Genomic DNA, 22,860 nt, shown 5'->3' with positions numbered 1-22,860 from the left:
GTTTTATCGCAAGGAGGGATAGACTATGGAGACTATATGATAATTTCTTATTTTATATTTAACAATATATATGAAAATTTTACCCTATGAAGTACGCAAATTATGATAAAATAATTAGTCTAAGAGTCAAGACACAGGTAAGGGATGGACAATGGAGACTATAATATATAGGAATGAAACTATTAAAAAAGCCTTTAAAAGTATTTGAATTTGTTAAGCAAATCCATGCAATGACAAACATTATTATTAAAAATTTTGTAAAGATCATTTGTAAGAAAATGAAAATTTTAATGTCACAAGTTGTTTTTGTATGATAAAAAGTAATATTTGAAGTATATAGTTTAATTAATTACATAATCAATATTTTTTTTATGTTAAGACTTTTGCCATATATTTAGGGTTTGTTTGGGAACACACCTTAATTAACTTATTATTAAATAAACCATTTTGTATAATTTTTTCATATCTTAAATTTGTTCATAAAATTTTATATAATGGGCTATATTAAAAAACTTATCAGAATAAGTACAAAATAAAACAACAATAATTATAAATATTCACAAGCTTTTGAAAATTAAAAAATTGTCATTGGAATCAATTTAAGAAATTTGTTTTGAAATTTTCATAATAAGATAAAGTAATTAAAATGTTTGAAAATAATATCATAGAAAAATTGAAACAAATTTGATGACCTTCCACCTTATTCTACTCCTTGTTTTAATAAATCTAATGATGAGTTAACTATTTTTATGATAATTTATCTTAAGCTTTCAAATACTGTTGCTGAAATTGTAAAAAAGGTTCAACACCATTATAAAAAATACTAGTTATACCAATAATAAATGAAAAATGTGTTATTTAACGGTCATTTTAACTATTTAATTAAGATTTTGAATATTGAAAAGTTTTATCAAATACATTCTTAGGGTTAATGCCAACTTTTATAATTGAAATGTATGTCTAAATTAAAATTATAATAAATAATAAAAAATTAAAATTCACAAAAAAATATACTTTTTATACTCTGCTATTTTGAGTTTGAAATTTGTGATCGTAACATATGATTTAACTAAGTAACATGATATCAAATTAATTAAATTGTATTTAGTTGGACTATTGGTATTTTATGGTGATTAACAAATAGGAAAAAAAATATATTTTACTTTTAAATTTAAATATATAGTTTAGGTGAAAATAAGAATGAGTCCATAAAATAAAGTAGCTAATAATTTGTTATCTCACTTATATAAATGATAGGAGCTTAATATTTCGCTGAAGCTAAATATATATCGCTTAAGCTGGAGATATAATGCTTAAGCTACTACATCTCCGGTTTAAGCGAATTGTGTACCGTTTAAGCTTATAATACTAGCTTAAACCAATAAGTTAAAGCTTAAGCGATAAACATAGCTTAAAGAAAATAAGTCCAGCGTAAGTGAATTAAATAGAGTTTTAGAGAATAAATTCTAGGTTAAACTAAAAATATTGGGCTTAAGCTAAAACTATCATGCTTAAGCTAAAAATATCACACCCTTAAGCTAAGTTTAAACTTAACCTTGAAGTTACCATATGTGCTTATGCGAAATATATTAACTTATGCTTGTGTGGAAAATTAAGCATTGTTCTGAAATGGAGTAAAGAAGTAAGCTACATATGAATTGATGAAGTGGAGATGAATTGCTTGAAATGGATTTGTTTCCTATGCTCAAGGCCTTATGTATGATATGTGCTTAAGCAAATATGTACAAGAGTTTAAGCGTAAATGTAACGGTAAGTTGCGAAATTACATACACATTTTTTTATGATTCAGGAATAGCCTTGGAATATTGAGATTGTGTAACCTCACACCCAACTCATTAAGGAAACTGTCACTAAGCTATGACATTTCATGTTCTAAGAAAATAATCAAAGATAAGCGAAACAATTATTAGTAAGATTTTTATTGTACAAGCTACCTCTTGTTACATTGCTCATATTATTCTTTATTTATTCATTTATATATTATCAAGTTCTGAACAATTTTTACAAATCCAAATTATGTCACCCTGTATAAATAAGATGATTAATCTTTTAGAAATTAACATGAAATAAGAGATGGATGGTTGTAATTCGCTTTAGCTAAACTATATGCTTAATCTAATTATAACAGGTATTTTAGATTAATCTCTGTCTTAGATTAGTTTAAGCCATAACTCATAAGCTTAAGCCAATATGTATTAGATTCATATATGTTTTTTAATTAGCTTAAGCTCATAGTTTATAGCTTAAGCTAATTTTGATGAAAAATTTAGATTAATCTCAGTCTTTGATTAGCTTAAGTGAATGTGTACTAGCTTAAGCAAATTTGCCAAAAAAATTAGATTCATCTCTGTCTGAATTTATCTTAAGTTAATAACTCTGGCTTAAGTAAAATGGTAACAGTAAGTTGCAAAATTGTACACACGTTCTTTGCTGATTTAGGAACAACCTTGAAATATTAGGATTGTATAATCTCACATCCAACTCATTAAGGAAACTGTCACTAAGCTATATCATTTCATGTTTCAAAGATAAGCGAGACAATTATTAGTAAGACTTTCATTGTACGATTAACCTAAGTCATCATAAAAATAAATGAGAGTATTTTTGGGTAAGATGATTTAATTGTCTTTTTGATGGCCCTTTGAAAGCATCTTATTTGAGAAAGTTTTGTGTTGATGAATAGGAGTCCTACTTTAGCAAATGCAACAATAGAAGAAAATGGGTAGAAAGAGTGTGGAGGAGTTCAAAATTCCATGGTTTGTGTAATTTAAATCAAACTTTGTGCTTGCATGTTCTCTGTAGAATATGTTAACACCCAAATACATGTTGTCGATCTATTTCAGAGTATAAACACCCAATTGTTTGCCTTAAGTAAAGTTATAGAAGGCATAGTGTCAACTACAACAGAAACATGGATTAATGTTCAAGTAAAAAAGCAACATTCCTTTGTTTTAGTTCAGGTTCAAGTCCTTAGAAAAATATATTATAATATATGAATATTCTGATGCTTGTGATCTAAAGATTTGATTGCTTGTTTTAGAAAATGGTCAATCGTTTGGATATTGTGGAGAAAGTATGCAATGCTGTTTTGGACAAAGTGTTGAATATTGAATGTTTACCAGAAATAACTTCTAATCAAGTTGTCCATGATGTCAAGATGAAACAAGTCCAAAACAATAAACATGGTATTGTAAGTGGAATTAATCCTACCACCATCAACAAGGTGATATCAAACATAAACAACCCCCATTTAGATTTCAAGGCAAAGAAAAATACAATATTTAAAGACATATCATCGGTCATCCTTGATATATCCTTTGATGATGATGACAGCAACAATATCTTGTCTTATGAAGGAATGGATAAACCACATGCAACCCCTAAAGCAAAAGTTGACAGAACCTCTTATCATTCTTTTTCAAGGAGTGTACATGCCAACCATGAGACAAAAAATATTAAAAAATATAATTATTGCAAAAATCATTCATCAAAGGTATGATAATTCTAACACAAAATTTATGTGGTATAGTATGGTTTGGTTTATATAGTATTGACAAATGTATTTGTTTATATGGCAATTAGATAATAGGAGGGATATCACATGCATATAAATCATCACAAGTGACAAGAAAGTTATCATTATTTTCTTCATCCATGAATAGTTCCATGAAAATTGCAAAGACTCGGTCTGCTTCACAATTTAAATATGTGAACTTTAAAAAGGAAGAGCCTAAAGTGATATCATCTGTAAATCATGTGGTTATGAGAAATTTTGAATCAGAGGAGCAATAACAAACACATATTTCCTAACCTTTCAAACAAACATCCAAAAGGTATTTAGAAATTAAAATAAATACATATATAGTTTTGCATTCCAAATTAATTGAATTAATCTAATATTATTAGCATTTGTTAAAGATAAACTTTATACCTACACCTACAATAGGTCTTACCAGTGAGCAAGTTTAACTCTGTTAGTATGTCTTTCATTTAGAAAGTGATCCAAGGTATAAATGACAGTGTTATATCCATATTTTTGTTGCTTTTTCAATTTGACTAATGATATTTTTTATATGATAATGTTATATAACAGTGAGATTATATTTAAGATAGGGGATGTGGTTGGTTCTCGCAAAGATTTCCAATCTTTGTTGCCAGGAAGGATAGTGGACCGTTAGGTTATTTTGTTTTAACTTTTTAAAATTTCAATGAATTGACATTTTACTCTTTACTTAAATGTAACAATATTTTTTATTTTAAATGAAAAAAGGTTATTGTAATGATGGCAACAAAAATTATATGGTTGCAAATACATGCATCAGACTAAACTATATGGACCCTTCCACCATCTTTTGAGGTAAATTGTTATATATTGGTTATAGTTAGTTTAATATATATAGAAACACCAAATAACAAATAAGAGTTAATTTTTACAATTTATTCTATTTAGAGACATATGAGAAGTGAAACTATTAAAGACTTTGTAACTAAGTTTGGTAAACAATGGATGCCAGCATTTGAAAGTTTGAAATATGTAAGTCATTCCTCTTTCTTAATATTTATGGCTATACTCTATCCCAAAATTGACTTTATATTTTGCTTAATTAGATTTATGTACCTATTGAAGAATGCAGTGGACATTGGTACCTAACTGTTATCTTAATTGAGGAACAAGTTATTTATTACTTGGATTCTTATATTGAACAACAAAATGTGAATCCAAGGTAGTACACAATAAGGAAAGTGATAAGTATCTTACGATAGTGGAATTAGAATTTCAAATGGTTCAAAAATATCAATTATTAACTACGCTTCATTGAAAATTTATAGTGTGAAACCATTTCTCACATGACGAGATCAAACTTCTATCCGTGTAACTATCTAAATGACATGTTACAAAATGTAATTGATTGGGATATAACTGAGGCATCTGGGATTGCCAACAATACAAATAGGTAAAATTATAACGTTTGGTATCTTATACCTTTACTATAATGTTATAATATTTTGCAAATTTCTTCTTTGGTTAGATACTATAATTGTGCATTGTGGGTATTGGATTATATGGATATGGAAAATGCCTTCTCACCTAATCTTCATTGGCAAGTGAGTTACAACATCATTCATATTTATTTTAGTCGTAGCCTTTCCTTAAACTCTTAGATAATGGTTGAAATAAATTACATTATTGAAAATTGATTGTATTTAAGTAATTTATGAATGTTATGTTTCAGCTGGATGAGATGAAGTCTATATTGGAGTCTAGTGTGAACAACCTTAACCACACCTACGCATATTCAAGTGCTGCAAAGTGATTATTAAGCATAGAAGAATTCATTTATCATAGAATAGATTATGAATTCTTATTGTATTTATCTATCTTTTATGTTGCTTTTCATTATGAAATAGTATAAGAATTGAGATTTAGTTTCATATATTTGATTGAGGTTTTCAAAATATTTCTCTTAAGGCGTCAAAGTATTTGTAAATAGTAGGTTGTAATGCGTAAGTGAATGCATATTTGGTTTGAAAATTTCTAACATTAAAAAAATAATCATCATAGAATATTATAGCATTTGACATCCATCCTCCACAAAAAGTAATATATTGAGCACTTTATGTAATATCACAAGTTTAAGTAAATTATTCAAAGCAAAACATAAAATTGTCTTCCTATGTACATAATTAGCTTCCTATGCATTCTATGTAATTTTAGCTTTAGCTGCATATCACGGCTTAAGCTATTTCATTTTAGCTTAAGCTAAATTTGATCACTAGAGCTAATTATGCATATACGAAATTGTCTGCATAAAAAGCTTCAGCTAATAATTACAAGCTTAAGTGAAGCTTACAATAATTGGGTTGCCTATTATGTGCAATTTTCGCTTATGGTAGTAAACACACACTTAAGTTATATTACAAAGCACTTTGGAGTAACCTTTGACAGGTTAAGCGAATTGTCTGAACTTGAGCTAAATACACAAGTAGATTTTGATAATACATATGCTTAAGCGAATATGCACAACTTAAATGAAGATAAGCTAGTAACTTTAACTGTGAAATTAGCTTAAGCTAAATGTTTTGGCTTCAACTATTTATGCAGATAAAGAATTGCCTGCACTAGTCGCTTAATCAAATAATGTTAGTTGAAATGCATATTGGTGTTGCAATCCTAACTATGGTGTTGGATTATAGCTTAAGTGACTATTGCGCTAGCTTAAGCGAATATTTCCTTGATTTGGTTGCTGGTTCTGTGCAAATATTGCTTAAGCTATTTAAGCGTTGCTTAAGCTTTAAACGACATAAGCTTAAGCGAAGTTACTTAGGCTTAAGCTAATTATGCATTTACACAAATTCTCTTAAATACGCTTAAGCAGAGTATTATGACCTAAGCTCATATTGGTTATGGGCCTTTTTTAAACTATAGATGTTTGAATACAAGTTAAGCGAAAGACAATAACTAAAGCTTAGATTGCTTAAATTTTTTTTTCCTACACTTCAAACATATTTCTCAAACAATATATAAAGCTTTGGCATTCATTATGCTCAACAAAAATCCAGACATTGAACATTCTATGTAAGGTAACAATTTGCATCCATTACCATATTATCCAAAGCTAAACAAAAAACATTGTCATTCAAACATCAAGTCATCGCCATCACATGCTTGAAGAGGTTGAATATCTAACACTTTCTCTCACTTTTGTTTTTGCTTCTTCTCTCACTTCATCTATTGCTTTTGTTTTTGGTTGATCATCTGCATCTTGTTGTGGTTGATCCTCTACCTATTTTTTTAGTTGCTCTTCTGTTTCTTTTTCAGGTTCTTTGTCGGTTTGGTCATCTGCTTGATGCTCAGGTTCTGGTTGTGCTTGGTCTTCCACTTGGTCCTCTGTTTCTTTCACAGGTTCCATTTCTACATGGTCCACAACTTCTATTTCAGGTTGCTTTTCTGTTTGTGGCTCTACTCCATCTACACCCACATAGACCTCTCCCTCTAAGACTATTGAACCATCCCCAGGCCATGCAACATGAGCAGTAAAGTCCTCGGGCGTAGGCCAAGGGTAACAAAAATAGATTCCCTGTGGCTGGTGCAGTGTAAAACTCTAGAATGATTGGTTGAGTCTTATATAGGCTTGATGGTTTGCAGCCAACTGTTGCTGAATGTGCAAGAGATGACTGATAAGTGTATAAAATAAGTGATTTGAGATGGTAACTTGAACACTTTTGTGTTAAAAGTTGAATTATTTTGTTAAATTCTCTTCAAATTTGGAACTTTTACAAATACATATATATTTTTAGAAATGAATGCAATTTTAGTGTTTTAATCTCTTTTTGATCTATTTTGTAGCTGGATCACAAAAGAAACATCACTTAAGGTTAAAAAAGATTAGAAAAAGACAGAGGAGGAGTAATTGAAGCATGAAGTTGCAGAAAAGTCAACTTCTAGAGGTTTCTCGCTGCAGCGAGAATGTGTACTGAAAAGATGGTGAATCTATTCCCATGTCACTACAGCGAGAAGTGGTCATTGTAGCGAGAGACTTTTATGTCACTCTAGCGAGAGTTAACGCTGCAACGAGAAGAAAACAGAATGACATAATTTATATCTCCATTTCTTGCTACAACAAGGCCATGTTGCTGTAGCGAGAAAAGCTCGAGTAGACCAGTATAAAAGGAAATTTTTATGTTCAAGTCGGAGGTTACTGTTCCAAAACCATTTCCAGAGGTCCAGAACAGCGCAATGCAAAGAAAGAGAGTAGGAATACTTGATTTTTTATGTTTTCTCCCTTTTGTATCTCCATTTTTTGTTGATATGGTTTCCATGAGCAGCTAAACCTTGTATGGGATTAAATGTAAATCTTCATACCTGATGTATTCTCAGTAATCTATATAAATATAGTTGTTTCTTCTTCATTTCTAATGATTTGGTGATCTCAATCCATTTTAATGGTTGAATCTAGTTATTTAATAGTTTCTGGAGTTCAGATCTAAGTTGTATTTAGGAAAATATTATTTAGATCTAGATCTGATTGAGATTACTCAATAATTGGTTGTTCTAGGAATAGATTTTAAGTTGTTGATTGCTTTTAAATCTTGATTTTAATGCTGGATAGTTTATTAACTGTTTAAGGAATTAACAGTTGAGAAATTATCTTAGGAATATATTTTTAATGAATTAAAATATATAACTTTCGTATTTTGCATCAGATTCATTAGAAATGGTTGCTATAATTATCACTGGATTACTAGTATATAGAGGGGGAGATAGATGAAATTCAATCCTAACCTTTTTTAACTTAAATTTTACCATATTTTACTTTAGTGCTTTACATTTTAATTATTGTTTAATATTTCATGAAAATCAATATATTTGAATTGCTCTCTGAGGATGATATTCTGATACTCTACTGGTTATTACTTGCAACAGACTCGGTATAGTTGCCGTGTTTGAAGGAAAAGATCCAACAATGACCTATCAAAAGAGGTTCCATGGGTGGTGAGGAAAAAGGTGTTGGTAGGGTAAAAGGTGCTGAGGTGGGTGTTGGAGGTGGTGACTTGATGCTTAGGCTGAGGATTGTGCTTAGCATGGTTAACACAATTATATTTTATGAACTGAATGTTGATGGGCCTTTTCAGCGGGATAGGTGGTAATTATGCAAGAATCTTAACTCCATGGGCTTTGCAAAGGGCTGTGATCAAGACATGGAAGCCTAAAGGTCTGAAGGATTGCTGAGACGAACTAGAGATTATATAATGATGAATCTCCTCAGAAATCACTGTAGCTATATCTACACTCACCTGCTTCATGATGTAGTAGATAAGGTAAGTTCTTGGCATACTGAGGTCCGATGTGTGTGTGGTGGGAGCTATATTTGCATACAGGAATGAGGCCCAAATCTTTGTGAGAGTCTTCAAACTTTTCCTCCTGAATTGCATTGGCTTCTCCTGCCCATTAGTTTCATAGCAGTGGCCTGGGAGGCATAACACTTTTGGCACTTCATCATCTTTGAAGCCTATGCCTATATTTTTCTTCTTCATACGCTAATAAGTGTAGAGTTAACCCTCCTCCAAAATCAATGGGTCCCTTAGCAAAATGTTAATTGCATTATGATTATACAACATCACTGACTTACGCACCCAAGATTTTCACTCTGACGCTCTAGGTTTCAATGGCCAAGCATTGACATAGAACTCCTGCATAATATCCTTATTGACTTGGTTTAGAAGGTTGCCCAAAAATGACATTTCCTTCTTTTTAGCTCATCTTGAAACTCCTGATATTCATCTTGTTCTAGCTGGATCTTCCTCTTAGGTAAAAGCTCCCTATGCTCAAGTGTATAATACCTCTGTTGTTTAGGCCTACATTGAAACCTTGACCTATTTAATGGGGGAAAGGTGGGTGGTAAGGTGGGGATTGCTTCATTTTTTCGGTGGGCTACATTGTGGGAAGTTTCACCAAGCTGAGAAGCCTTACTCATTCTGCTTGCAGGGACCTTATGACTTGCTTTTGGAGGGGCTATCCTAGATTTAAATAGCAAAACAAAGCAAAATTATTCCAAAGAAAACCAATTACTGCTAATGTAAATCTACTATACTCATATAATTATTTGCATTAACAACCTTAACTTGAGGATAAGCCAACATGTTTCTTAACACAAAACAATCAATTAGTTGGAAACACATTTGGTCTATAGTGAAAAATATGCGCTTCACCTATAGTATGTAGGCTTAAGCGAGATCTATTGTTCATTGAAATAGATTGGTTTCTGTTGACAATTTGCTTAAGTGTCATTATATGGCCCTAGCAAAAATTACAGTGGCATGGTTATTTTCATGACCATCACAGTTTCATCACAAGCATGCATAGGTTCATACATACTAACCCACAATGTTTACACAGACAAATCATCAACACAAAACCTAAAATGTTTAAACATACAAAAACTAAAAATGAAACCATGTTCAAATTATATTCAAACTGAAAAGCAAGAACTGAAACCAAACTAACAATGTAGTAGCTTACTTGATTGGAATAATGAACTTAATGACAATGTGATTGGGACTTACTTAACAAAGGAAGATAGAAGAGATAAGGGAAAAGTTAGGAGAAGTGCAAAATGGGAGAAAAAGTGGTGATTTGGAACAAAAACATAAAGTGAAAAATGGAAACGTCTTTGTCTTCAAACGACACGTCGTATTCACTTACACTACCAATAGTACGCTTAAGCTAGGATAAATTTGAAAATAATTTTTTGAAAAATTAGCTTAAGCTATCTTTTCTTGCTTAAACTGACGTAACATGGAAATATGATTGCCACTGACTTATTTTTGCTTTAGCTATATAGAATCACCTAAGCCCCTAAGAATTTGGTAAAGGTAAATTCTGGTTTATCAGTGCTAAGCGAATAAAAGAGCTTAAGCACTTGCACAAGCAAAATTAAACTCACTAAGGCTAAAATTTAGGAAAATGTTGAGCTAATCCTTCCTCGCTTAAGCCAATGATATTTAGATTTAGAGAAAATGACACAGTGAGACCAAATAAACATTGTATTCAGTTTCGCCTAAGCTAAATATTAATAGTTAAAGCAAATATCACAGATGATTTTTATTTGCAGATTTAGCTTAAGCATAAACATGGAGGGCTTAAGCTCATAATAATAGCTCAAAAGGATATGGAATAGCTTAAGCGAAGTATCATCAGATCAAGCGAAATAACTCTAGCTTAAGCGCGTAATGTGATGATCTAGGCAAATAACATGTAGCTTAAGCAAATGAGCACTTTATGTATTATCACTATCAATTGATTCCTTTTTTGAGCTCACTTTTGAAAAGGTAAAATGATCTTAACTGGTAATTATATCATTCATCAAAGTTTTGTTTTTAGTTTGAGATTCAATCCCACATTCAAAACTTACAAAATATGTAAAAATGAAAAAGAACAAAACAAAATAAAGTTAAATATTTGGATGTCTTTCTTGTGTATGCAGACTTCAAATCTGTCCCAGGAGTTGATACCTAAAACAAAAGTTTTTACTTATCATACAACATTTATACATTCAACAAATATAATATGTAAAACTGAAAATCCAATAAATTATGCATTAAATTTTTCAACAATACTTACCTAGTTAGCATTGTAATTCTCAAAGTCTAGAGGCGTGTCATCTTCTTCATGCTCCAAAGTTGATTCAAATGTAGATTATGTCATCTGACAAAATCCCTTAAGCTTTGTTTAAGAGTTAGATTTGAGAGGGAAGGGGAGGGTTAGATGGATTTAATTTATGTTTGGGAGTTAATTATTTTGGAGGGAAAAGTTTAGGGAGTTTTTTTAAACCCCTTAAAACCCTCTTAATCTTAATTTTACAAGTTCCCCCATTCGGGGGTTTTTTAAAATAAAATTGTGATTGACTAATTTACCCTTCAATTTTTTCTCCTTTCTCACTATTAGGGTTACTCTTTCATTTTATCTCTTGGGCCCTCAATACGCTATTTGCTCTGTATCTCTCTCACTCTTTTCCCTTCACTTTGTATCTCTCGCTCTTTGTTCTCTACTCTTTATCTCTTACTCTTTGCTCTCTCGCTCCCCTCTCTATCTCTGGTCTCACTCTACAGGTAATTTTTTATTCTCAACCAAACTAGTATGAGAAGACATGGTGTTTCCATTTGTTTTGTAGTAAATAGAATTGAGGAATATTTAAAATATGTAGTTACAATGTTTATTTGTGTTAGCCATTATGGTAATTACCCAGTTGATAGTTGGAGACAAGTTCTTTCTGTCACATAAAAATCACCAAAGTATGGTTTTTCTCTCAACATAGTCTTTTCTATACACATGATCAGGAATGGTGATTAAGCACAATTTGGGCTGGTAGATAGATAGGTAGCCGTTTTACTAGGTGTTCATCTAGTAAGCTTGTGACTGGTAAAATTATTTTTACTTTTTTTTTTCTAGATGAAAATTATAGTAATTTAGATCTCAGAGTTTCAGATTTTAGATTATAAATTTGTCTGGTATGATGATCTATAGTAGACTACTTGCTGCACTTTTATGTGGAAACTAAAATTTATAAATTGAACTTGAAGCATTTTCTAGCAGAATCCTTATATCCTCAAAATTCATAAAATTATTGCTTGTTTTTTCCTGTGGTCCCAAGTAATTCTATGTGTATGTGTGAGATGATTTATTCATTAAAAGCTATGTTTGGGGATTTTGTGGAGCAAGTATGCATGAACATAGTTATAAATAGTTGATTTAATAAAGACTCCAGTACTAACAGGAAGTACCAATATTTGGGTATCATGCATTCTTGCTTATTTGTGCAGATTTAGTGTTGTAGTGTTGGATGCGGCAAGTAACTTGTACAAACATTATTCAAGATGAAATATTAAACTTTCAAGTTATATATATTAATAATCTTACCTAGTAAAAAAAAACATTACAGATAGATTATACAATACAATATCTAATACTGCATATCTTTCATTTCCTACAGCTCATGATGTTTTTATCCCAGATCAGAAGTTTGTAGCTAACACATAGTAAACTGTAAACTTAGCTTTAATGACAGATAATTTCAGGACGATTAAATATTTCAATAGTAATCTTAAATTAATATATCATCTCTAGATTGCATTGAGTTTCCTGTAAAACAGACAATAATCATTTCTTGGAGAAGCAAATTAGTCAGTTATCCAAATAGTAAAACTAAATTTTATTGACATGACAAGGATGAAATTTAGAAGAATTTGATGAAATCATTTCTGGAATTTTATAAGTTTGCAGAATTTATATATTTTAACTTACAAGGTATTATTGTAGTCATATCGCTATTAGATGCTTGTATCTTATGACATTTTAAACAATTGTATATACTTGGTACGTATGTTGTAATGAACTTGTTTATTGTAACAGAGGCATTGGTGATCTTTTTAGGCAACTTCATGCTTTGGTTGAGGCTGAGTCAAAACTTTCAGTGCATCAAATAATTTTATTAGAGATTGAGGCAAAGGTAGACCCTTTTTTTTTTTAGAATGGTATGAAAACTTAGAAAATGTAGTAATATATGAACTTTGTTTTATTTGTCTGTCATTGCATTTATAATGATCAAGTGTCTTTTTTTTTCCCTGAGTAAATGTATTGTATGCATCTGACAATGCTCGCTAGTTATTTTATACTTGGAGGCCCTGTTTGTGATTCTGTTTAGAGTACTAACTTGTTACTACAACTTCAATGCTAAGCTAATTAGTTACTTCGATCCTAGAATTGTTCTCATTTAGTGCTGGCTTGATTGATTCATAACCCATTATGTTCAATTTACATAGATTTCAACCAAGTTGTTCTCTTTTTATTGTAATGAACCTTGTCAATTTATAAGTTTAGTTAGTTTGTCACAGTTTTGGTTAGACTTCATGGTAAATACTAGTTGTTCTTCACCCCTGCTTGCATATTGAAGGCTTTTAGCATTTTATTTTATTTTCATTGCATTTATAAATTAATAAAAAAATTTATTTGTTGTCACTTTAAAAATATATTAAATTATCAATATACTATCTTTATAGATGGATGAGCAAAGAAACCTTGAATTGCATAGGGAGATTCAAAGACTTCAAATGACTATTGTTTACGTTGTATACCTTGTAGTGTATTACTACATAACTAAAATTCATCCTCAAAGTAAAAGAATCTATCATTCATTGACTAAAGCTGCAAAATATCGTGGTAGAAAAGATTTTCCAACACAGAATGTATTGGTTGCATGTTCATTTGACCTAAGATTTACTTATGTTTTGTCTGGATGGGAGGGCATTGCATCTGATTCAAGAATATTAAAGATGCACTACATAGAACAAATTGTCTTAAAATTCCTAGAGGTAATTAAATTTTTTCTTTTCTCTATTTCTCTCTCTCTCTCTCTCTCTATATATATATATATATATATATATATATCAATAATAATATTCTTTTTATTAGGTAAATATTATATTCTTGATGTTGGATTCATGTTGAGAAAGGGACTAATCACACCATTTAGATCAACTCATTATCATTTGAAAGAATTCTCCCCTAGAAATCCACCTCGTACACCTCAAGAATTGTTCAACCATCGACATTCATCATTACGAAATGTTGTTGAAAGAGCTTTTGGAATTTTGAAAAAAAAGATTTCCAATTATTACAAGTGGCATAGAACCAACTTATGGAATCAAAACTCAAAATATGATCATCCTAGCATGTTGTATTCTACATAATTATTTGTTGATAATAGATCTTGATAAAGAGTTAATTGATGAGGTGGATGAAGAAATTGACAATCAAAGTACACCTCAAAATGATTATATCTTAGTAGATGATATTGAGGAAGAACATACTCGTCGAGGAGAGAATTTAAGGAATTTCATTGCTGATTCTATGTGGAGAGATTATACTTCTTAACTTATGTATTTATTTGATATATTTTGTGATTTGATGACTTTTGTGATCTTAATTAGTGTATACAGTTTTTATATAATATGCATTTTTTTATTAAAATTGGAGTTAAGATCTTCTATTTAGGAATTATTATGTCTACATCAGAAAGAGAGATATGGACACCAGAAATGGATAATGCTCTTGTTGATGCCTTTCTACATCAACAAAATGAGGGAAATAAGGTGGGTGGAAGTTTTACAACAAAGGCTTATAACTCCATAACTAAAACGTTGTAAGAAAAATTTAACAGACCTTTTAAAAAGGATAAAGTGAAAGGTTGTTGGAAGTTATTGAAAAGGAGTTTTACCAAATGTTATGACATCTTCAAAAATTTAAGTGGATTTGCATGGGATTCAAACACAAAGCGGTGGCTTGCTGAACTTGCAGTTTGGCAAAAACTAATTCAAGTATGTTACAAAATTTGAATTTCTTGATTTTATATAATTTTATAATATTTATTTCTAACTTTATTTAATAACTTATTTGACAGGCTAAACCTGAAGCTGAGAGTGGATGAAAAAGTCTATTCCAAACTATGACAAGATGGTGATCATGTGTGGAGAAGATAGGGCAACCAGAGAGCATGCTGAAACTGCCCAATATATTAGAAATAAAAGGCCACTCTCTAGGAAATTAGACTCATTGCAAACTAATGAAATAACATTAGAGAGTATCCAAGAAGACAATGAGCAAGAAATTAATTCTCCTACGGTGCAAGTTGCTCAACAAGAAACTAGGGCTAAGAGGTCTAAGAAATCCAATGATGATATTGAAGCTAAACGGATAAAAGAAGCACTTTTGAAAATTGCGAATGCTTTTAAAGATAGTAATAAAGCTTTAAGGGAAAGCACACTAGCTTATGAGAAAGCTCAACAAAAGCTTTCAATTTCTGAAAATGAGATTTGGAATCTTTTGGAAGAACTAAAAATTGAGAGTCAAATGTTTAACCATACATATTTATATCTTCTTGATAATCCTGGAAAGCTTAGAGGACTACTTGGATCTCCAAATGATAAGCAAAAGAATTTGCTAATGGAAATAGTGTTTGGTCAAGTTGGTTCCTCAAGGTAGATCTCTCTTTTCTTTCTATTTTTGTTTATAACCAACTTTTTATTTTTTTTTAAACTTCTTATTTTATTTTGGAGGCCATACTAATATCTGGTTAAAGCTATATCTGGTCTACGTCTGTCTTGTTGGTGCAGTAACATAGAGAGAGAAAATATATATTTCTTTTATGATTTCTCATTCTGAATGTATTCCCTCCTTTTCATGCTTAGTTCTTTTTTAGTGTGAAAATATATATTTGATTTACTCAACAAAGATTGCAGACTTTATTATGCTGTCCATGTGTATGTTTATATTTGATATTTAGTATTTTTCTTAGCTAACACTATTTGGTCTTGTATTCTTATCTTACCTGCATATGTATATCTGGGAATGAATATTAATGTGCAATTCTAAAAATGAAACAATGTTAAATAAGCATTAAGGCTTTAAATACTGTTGCTTGATCTTTTCAGTCTAGTTTTGGACTCTTTATTTGGTATTGTATTCGATTCAGCTAATTGAGTTCTTATTAGCAGAATTCTACTTTAAAATGGTGCTTAATATGCTGAAACTGGTAAGACACCATAACAATTTCCAATTGAATTTTGCATCGCATAGCTATTTGAACATTCCATACTAGAATTTTATCCCTCCAAAACGTATAATCCCAAGTAAATTCCAATATAGTGTCATATCCGTCTCTTAGCTTGTTGTGTACTAGTCCTGTTATCTTATAGCCTACTTGCATAACAAAGAAAACTTGGTTTGGATTAAATCACAAATTCATAAGTTCTTATAACATGGTGCTTAATACGCTTAATGGTCTGTTCACCTTATCTATAAGACTTCAACTTTATCTTGGAATCTGGTGTTCCTAGAAGTAGTACTATTTGGAATATTATGGAACTAAGCCTTCCAAATAATGTAATAACGATACAAAAGACTAAAAAGAGGAATTTTCCACTTGAGAATATTATGTGATGATAGTTTGAACTCTCAATTTACACTTACAAATCTGATACTTATTTTCATGTGTATACATATTTGTTTCTATTGTTGATGTAATTGTTATCATTATTATGAATGTCAATGTGCATACCAAGTCAAAAAGCTTTGGTTAGAGGACTTCCTCAAGCTGAATACGAATATGAATATAAATATAAATATAAATATAGCAAACTAGATATGTAACACGATGTTAACCCACATTATTTATAGTATGATTGTATTTCAATATTTTTTAGTTGTTGTTAATATTTAGATATACGGTTAATAGCTATTTTTAATATATAATTGATATTATTTATTTATTTATTTTGCTTACTTAATAAATTTGAATGAGTATTTTTCTTCATATTGATTATTAAATGAATGAAATAAAATAAATAAATAAATATTTTTAAAAAATTGTGATGTTAATTTTAAAAAAAGCATAAAAAAATATATTTTAAAAAGGATAGTTTTTAGAGTGAGAATTTTTTTTAAATATAAAAAAATAGAAATATAAAATTTAAAAATATTAATTTTTAGAGGAAAAAAATATATAATGTGTATTTTTTGAAAAAATTTAAAGAAAAAATTAACAATAAATTAATTTTTTTCAAAATATATTAAATTTTAGAGTGATATTTTTGAAAAAATTTATAAAAAATAAAAATATAATGTTTAAAAATATATTTTTAGAGTGATAGTTTCAAAATATATTAATTTTTAAAAATATTAATTTTTAGAAAAAATATTTAATATTTATATTTTTAAAAAAATATAAAAAGCAATAATGAGGACAATAATGTCATTTATATTACTAACCCCTCTATCACCTTCCTTTCTTCATATTAAACATCCAAACAAGAGAGGAGTTTTAATCTCTCTTTCCCTTCCCTCCTTCTCCCTTCCCTCCCTCTTCAAACTCCCAAACAAAGCCTTAAGGAATGGACATGTAGTTTTATTATGACCATAACATTTACATCTTGAGCACTTTCTTGAGCCCTTTGACTTCTTTGCCATATATGATGTGGAATGATTTCCACTACCTTCGCTCCTATCAGTAGCTAGATCTTTTACTCCATTCTGAATAATGTCAACTTCATCCTTATCATTTTGACCAATAGAAGCATTCTTTGACCTTAGGACCTCAAGTGTTTTGGTGACTTTGTCTCTTTCATTGTAGAAATCCTCTGAACTTTGACAAGCAAGTTTAGCTAACTCCTTATATTGATGCATTAAAACAACCAGTCTAGGAATAGAATTTGAGTCCCAATAATTTGATTGGTTATTCAAAGTGCCTTGAACTGAGTCCATTGCATTCTTTGTCCATCTATCCAATACTAGACATTTTGGCAATTCTACAATGTTTAGAAAACTGAGCACCGCTAGAATGTGGTCACATGAAACACTAAAAGATTCCATCCTTTGACATCCACATTTAAATTCGTAGTTAATTGGATGAAAAGATACATTCTTTGTCCATTTATCTAATACTAGACATATTGGCAATTCTACAATGTTTAGAAAAATGAGCACCGCGAGAATATGGTCATACGAAACACCAAAAGATTCCATCCTTTGACATCCACATTTAAATTCATAGTTAATTGGATGAAAAGATACATGCCACTCATGTTTAAAGCAATCATACTTTGACACTACATAAATATTTCGTGTAAATGACTCTTTACATCTAACTACAATCATCATGGATGACCTAATAAGTGTAACACAAAACAATAAAAATGTCCCTTTTAAATACCTTAGCAGCTGCCCTTTCAATGCTTTGATAATTTGTTTGCAATACTAAATCATCATGCATAGTAGAAAAGTCAGCCTCAAGTTCTTTGAATCGAACGATTCAAGCACATGTAAAATTGTTGTAAAAACTCTATTAAAGTACACCTTGAGTTAACAAATCTTTCAATTTGGGAGTGCAAACTCTCACATCAAGAAGTAGTCCTAGGGCCAGCAAAAAAATTACCACGTATATGACATGTCGCCCACATTTTCTTCTTTTCATACATTTTCTTAACCCAACCATTTTCTTGCAAATCAAACTTATTCACACTTTCACCCGACTTACGTCAAAACTTACCCACATTATAATCAAATAACATGCATTTCTTAAACACAACAGTAAATGCAAGAATCCCAACATTTGTAGTTGCATTATGAAGCAAATGCCATGCACACAATCTTTGATGCACACTCGGCTACACTCTCTTTATGGCATTTCTCATTGTCAAATCACTATTAGTAATAATTGATATAGGTGTCTTTTTTTCCATTGCTTCCATGAATTGATCTAATAGCCACACATAAGTTTCTTCAGTTTCATCTCCTATAACTGCAACATCAAATATTGTAGTTTGGTTGTGATGATTTACACTTGAAATTGGACAACGATACTTGTTCTTTCCGTATGTTGCATCAAATGCAACAACATCGCCAAAAACTTTATAATCCATCTGACTAAAACCATCACTCCAAAATAAGTGTTTCAATCTATCTTCCTCATCTATTGTGTGATGATAAAATATTAGCGGATCAATTAATCTCAACTCATTAAGGTATTGTAAAGCACTTATAGAATCTGATTCACTCATTTTTCTTTGCCTTCCAATCTGATTATATATATCTTTTTTACGAAAGCCTATTTTCTCATATCCTCCTGATTGGGTAGCAAATGAACCATATGTAAGGTGAGGCCCTATACCAGCTTTCTTGAAACTATTTACTTGCATTATATCTGACTTGCTCAATTTCCTATATGTTAAAAGCATTCCACAAAATTGTTCATCTAGTAGTTTGTGATTGTGGTCATAAAAAAAATCAGTTGCGTACTACCAACTAGAATTCATGTCTATATGCAATTTAAATTTTGCTTTGCAACTACACCTCATTAAAGGTTTACTTTGACGCTTACTATTCTCATTGGTTGAATTCTTCACACGAAATCCTTGCCTATAACAAACAAATGTTTACTGTAAAATTTTATGTTTATTGTTTCTAAGGATTGTGTATTTCCTAGCAAAAAAACCATTTAGTCTTACATACCATGTATAAAACAATACGCCACTTCTAAACTTATGAAATGAACATTTCTTATTTGGTAAGGGCTAGATCCATTTCAAGAATGTCTTCTAAGTTATCAATTTTAATTACCACATCATTGTCATCTCTATCAGGCATTTCATCATTTATATTAGTGTCATTTGCATCATCAATGTGTTAAATTATTGCTGATTGATTGTTAATCATATAAATTCCTTCTATATTTAGAATTTGTCAATAATATGTTTCCTGTAAATTAGTTATAGACAGCTCACTAGATTAATAGGGGAACGTAAGTTTAGGAGGAAAAATCCTTATATATTGAATGTATACCTTTTGTCTTGATATGTAAAAAATAAGGAAATTTCTAAAACCCTACAACTATGCCTCTAGTTCTGTCTTTCAAGATGGTATCACGAGCCTCCCTTTGAAAGAATTTTTTTTTTTAGAATATGTCTCGAAAATCTACCCCAATTGATGTTCAATCATAGGGCATTTTTAATGCTGGAATCACACTCATAGAGTCAAACTATGATGTTTGGTCACAACTCATGGAGATGCATATTGTAGAGCGGGAAAAAACCTCATATCTTAGCTGCGATGTGAAGCCCCCTCCAAAGACGGATGAAGGATATGACAAATGGTATGCCGAAAATCAAAAAGTGAAGCGCTGGTTGTTGATGTCCATGAACCTAGAAATAATGAAGCGTTACATACGCTTACCCACTGCCCATGAAATATGGAGTGCTTTATCCAAAGACTTTTATGATGGAAGTGATGAGTTGCAAGTTTTCTCCTTAAATCAGAAGGCTTTCTCTGCTAGATAAAGTGGTAAGTCTCTATCAGAATATTATGGTGAATTGACTGAGATTTTTGTGAGTTGGACCATCGTGACAAGGTGGCCATGAATGACCCTGATGATGTAAAAGCATATCAAGATTCTGTTCAATGGCTACGCGTTCACATATTTCTTGCTGGATTAGACAACATCTTTGAACAAATTCGTGGAGAAATTCTACGTAAAGAACCAATTCCTAACTTAGAAGAATATTATGCATTGGTTCAATGTGAGACATTGTGTCATACAACTTTGAAAATGGAGCTTGAAAATGCTGACAGCTCAGCAATGGTAGCCCGTAACCGATCAACTCAAAATTGGCGGCATCGAAATAAAGCAAACCATGCTAAGACTACCATTGGTGATAAATCTACTTATAAATGTGCCCATTGCAACCAAAATGATCATACAAAAGATCGTTGTTTCGAGATTGTGGGGTATCCTAAATGGTGGGATCATAATCGTGATTCAAGAAAGAAGAACTTCAACAAAAGCCCCACTGCAGCTACTATTGAATCAAAGTCTGAAGATTTAACTATTGAAAGGAACTTTGCTTTGGTAACAACTACAGATATTACTGGTAAGGCTTTATATATTTCTGAACATAGTTTGAATAACACATGGATAATTGATTCTGGCGCAACTGATCATATGACATTTGATTCTAGACAAGTCTCTGCTCTTAAACCATGCTCACAAAAATCTATGTGCACTGCCAACGGTAACACAACTCCAGTTATTGGTGAAGGATCTTTGACCCTCACTGATTCTTTGAATTTAGACTCTATTTTAGTGGTTCCAGATTTAAATTACAACATTTTATCTGTTTCTAAAATAACTACAACTTTATCTTGTGTTGTAATTTTTTGGCCTGAATTTTGTGTGTTTAAGGACATTCAAACTAGACAGACGATTGGTTGTGGTATTAAGCGAGGGAAACTGTACTACTTGGACTTGGAGAAAAAAAGCATAAGCAAATTACAACAAGCTTTGATAGTGAATAGTTTTGAGGAGGTGGAGAAGAAATCTGAAATTTGGTTATGGCATCAATGCTTGGGACATGCTTCTTTTGGTTATCTAAAGAAGTTATTTTCTAGTTTGTTTACACAATGTGATATTTCTAGCTTCCGCTGTGATGTTTGTGAACTAGCAAAAAGCCATCGTGCTTCATTTCCATTGACATTCAATAAAAGTAAAACCCCTTTTATGCTTATACACTCAGATGTTTGGAGTCCATCCAAAATCCTAACTTTAGGTGGATCACGATGGTTTGTTACTTTCATAGATGATTATACTAGAATGACATGGTCATACTTGATGAAATTCAAAAGTGAAGTAAAATTATTATTCCAAAAGTTTCATAACATGATTCAAACTCAATACAATGCACAGATTTAGGTTCTTCGTAGTTACAATGGTGGAGAATATCAAAGTATTGATTTTCGTCAATAGCTTGAAATTCATGGAATCATTCATCAAACTTTTTGTCCCAATACACCCCAATAGAATGGGGTTGCAGAGCAAAAAAATCGTCACTTATTGAAGGTTGTTCGAGCTTCATTAATACAAGCTAGTATGCCTTTATCATATTGGGGAGAAGCATTTACCTCTGCTGCATATTTAATCAACTGGATTCCTTCTAGCTCAAATAACTTTCAGACACCATTACATACTCTTATTGAAGCAATAGATGCCCCTGCTGTTCCAAATTGAACAAGCTGGCCCTAGAGCATTGTGGTGTGTATTTCTTGGCTATGTCGTGCATCAAAGAGCTTACCAATGTTATCATCCCCAAAGTAGAAAAATGATCATAATTATGGATGTGGTTTTTCATGAAAATACAATGTATTTTCCCTTTAAAGCTGAATTTCCAGGGGAATGTCATCAAGAAATTCAGACTCTAGATTATGAATATAATAGTTATGTGAAATACTACTCTGAAATTGGTAACCAGGAAGCAAACAACTCAAATACAAGTGGTATAAGCTTGGATCAAAGTGGCAATGAACACGTCAAAATTGAAGAAGTGACAGACACAGAAGTTGTGAATCCTCCTTCACCACTATTTGAAGTATCTGCATCTGATTCTGTATGTACCAAACTAATCATCTGCTGAAAATGCTCCTACTCTAGATATTGAACCAAATAGAAAACAATTGCCACAATGTCACACTAAAGGTATTCCTAAATCCACATATGAACCTGTTTTCTCTAATAAAGCTAAATATCCCATGAGTAAGTATGTGTCAACCCATCATTTGTCAGAATCAAATCAATCATTTGTAAATCAATTATTTACTGTGGTTATTCCTAACAATGTGTAGGAAATCGTAGCTGATCCAAAGTGGAAAGTTGCAATGGATGAGGAGATGAAATCCTTATAGGAGAATAAAACGTGGGAACTTGTCGATTGTCCAACAAAAAAGAAACCAGTTGGATGTCG

The 22,860-nt window shown here is 31.0% G+C and overlaps 1 protein-coding gene across 1 annotated transcript; it reads right to left on the bottom strand.

Moving 5' to 3' along the window:
• Nucleotides 1-17,365: 17,365 nt before the first annotated feature.
• LOC113859867 lies at nucleotides 17,366-17,944 on the bottom strand. Its single transcript, XM_027492535.1, has one exon. The coding sequence runs from the start codon at nucleotides 17,942-17,944 to the stop codon at nucleotides 17,366-17,368; it is 579 nt and encodes a 192-aa protein (XP_027348336.1).
• Nucleotides 17,945-22,860: the final 4,916 nt, after the last annotated feature.

This window comes from Abrus precatorius, unplaced genomic scaffold (genome assembly GCF_003935025.1).
Source record: "Abrus precatorius isolate BTA unplaced genomic scaffold, Abrus_2018 Scaffold2, whole genome shotgun sequence".
Lineage (NCBI taxonomy): Eukaryota > Viridiplantae > Streptophyta > Magnoliopsida > Fabales > Fabaceae > Abrus > Abrus precatorius.
The sequence above is the reverse complement of the archived record's forward strand: the minus strand, read 5'-3'. Positions and strand labels throughout refer to the sequence as shown.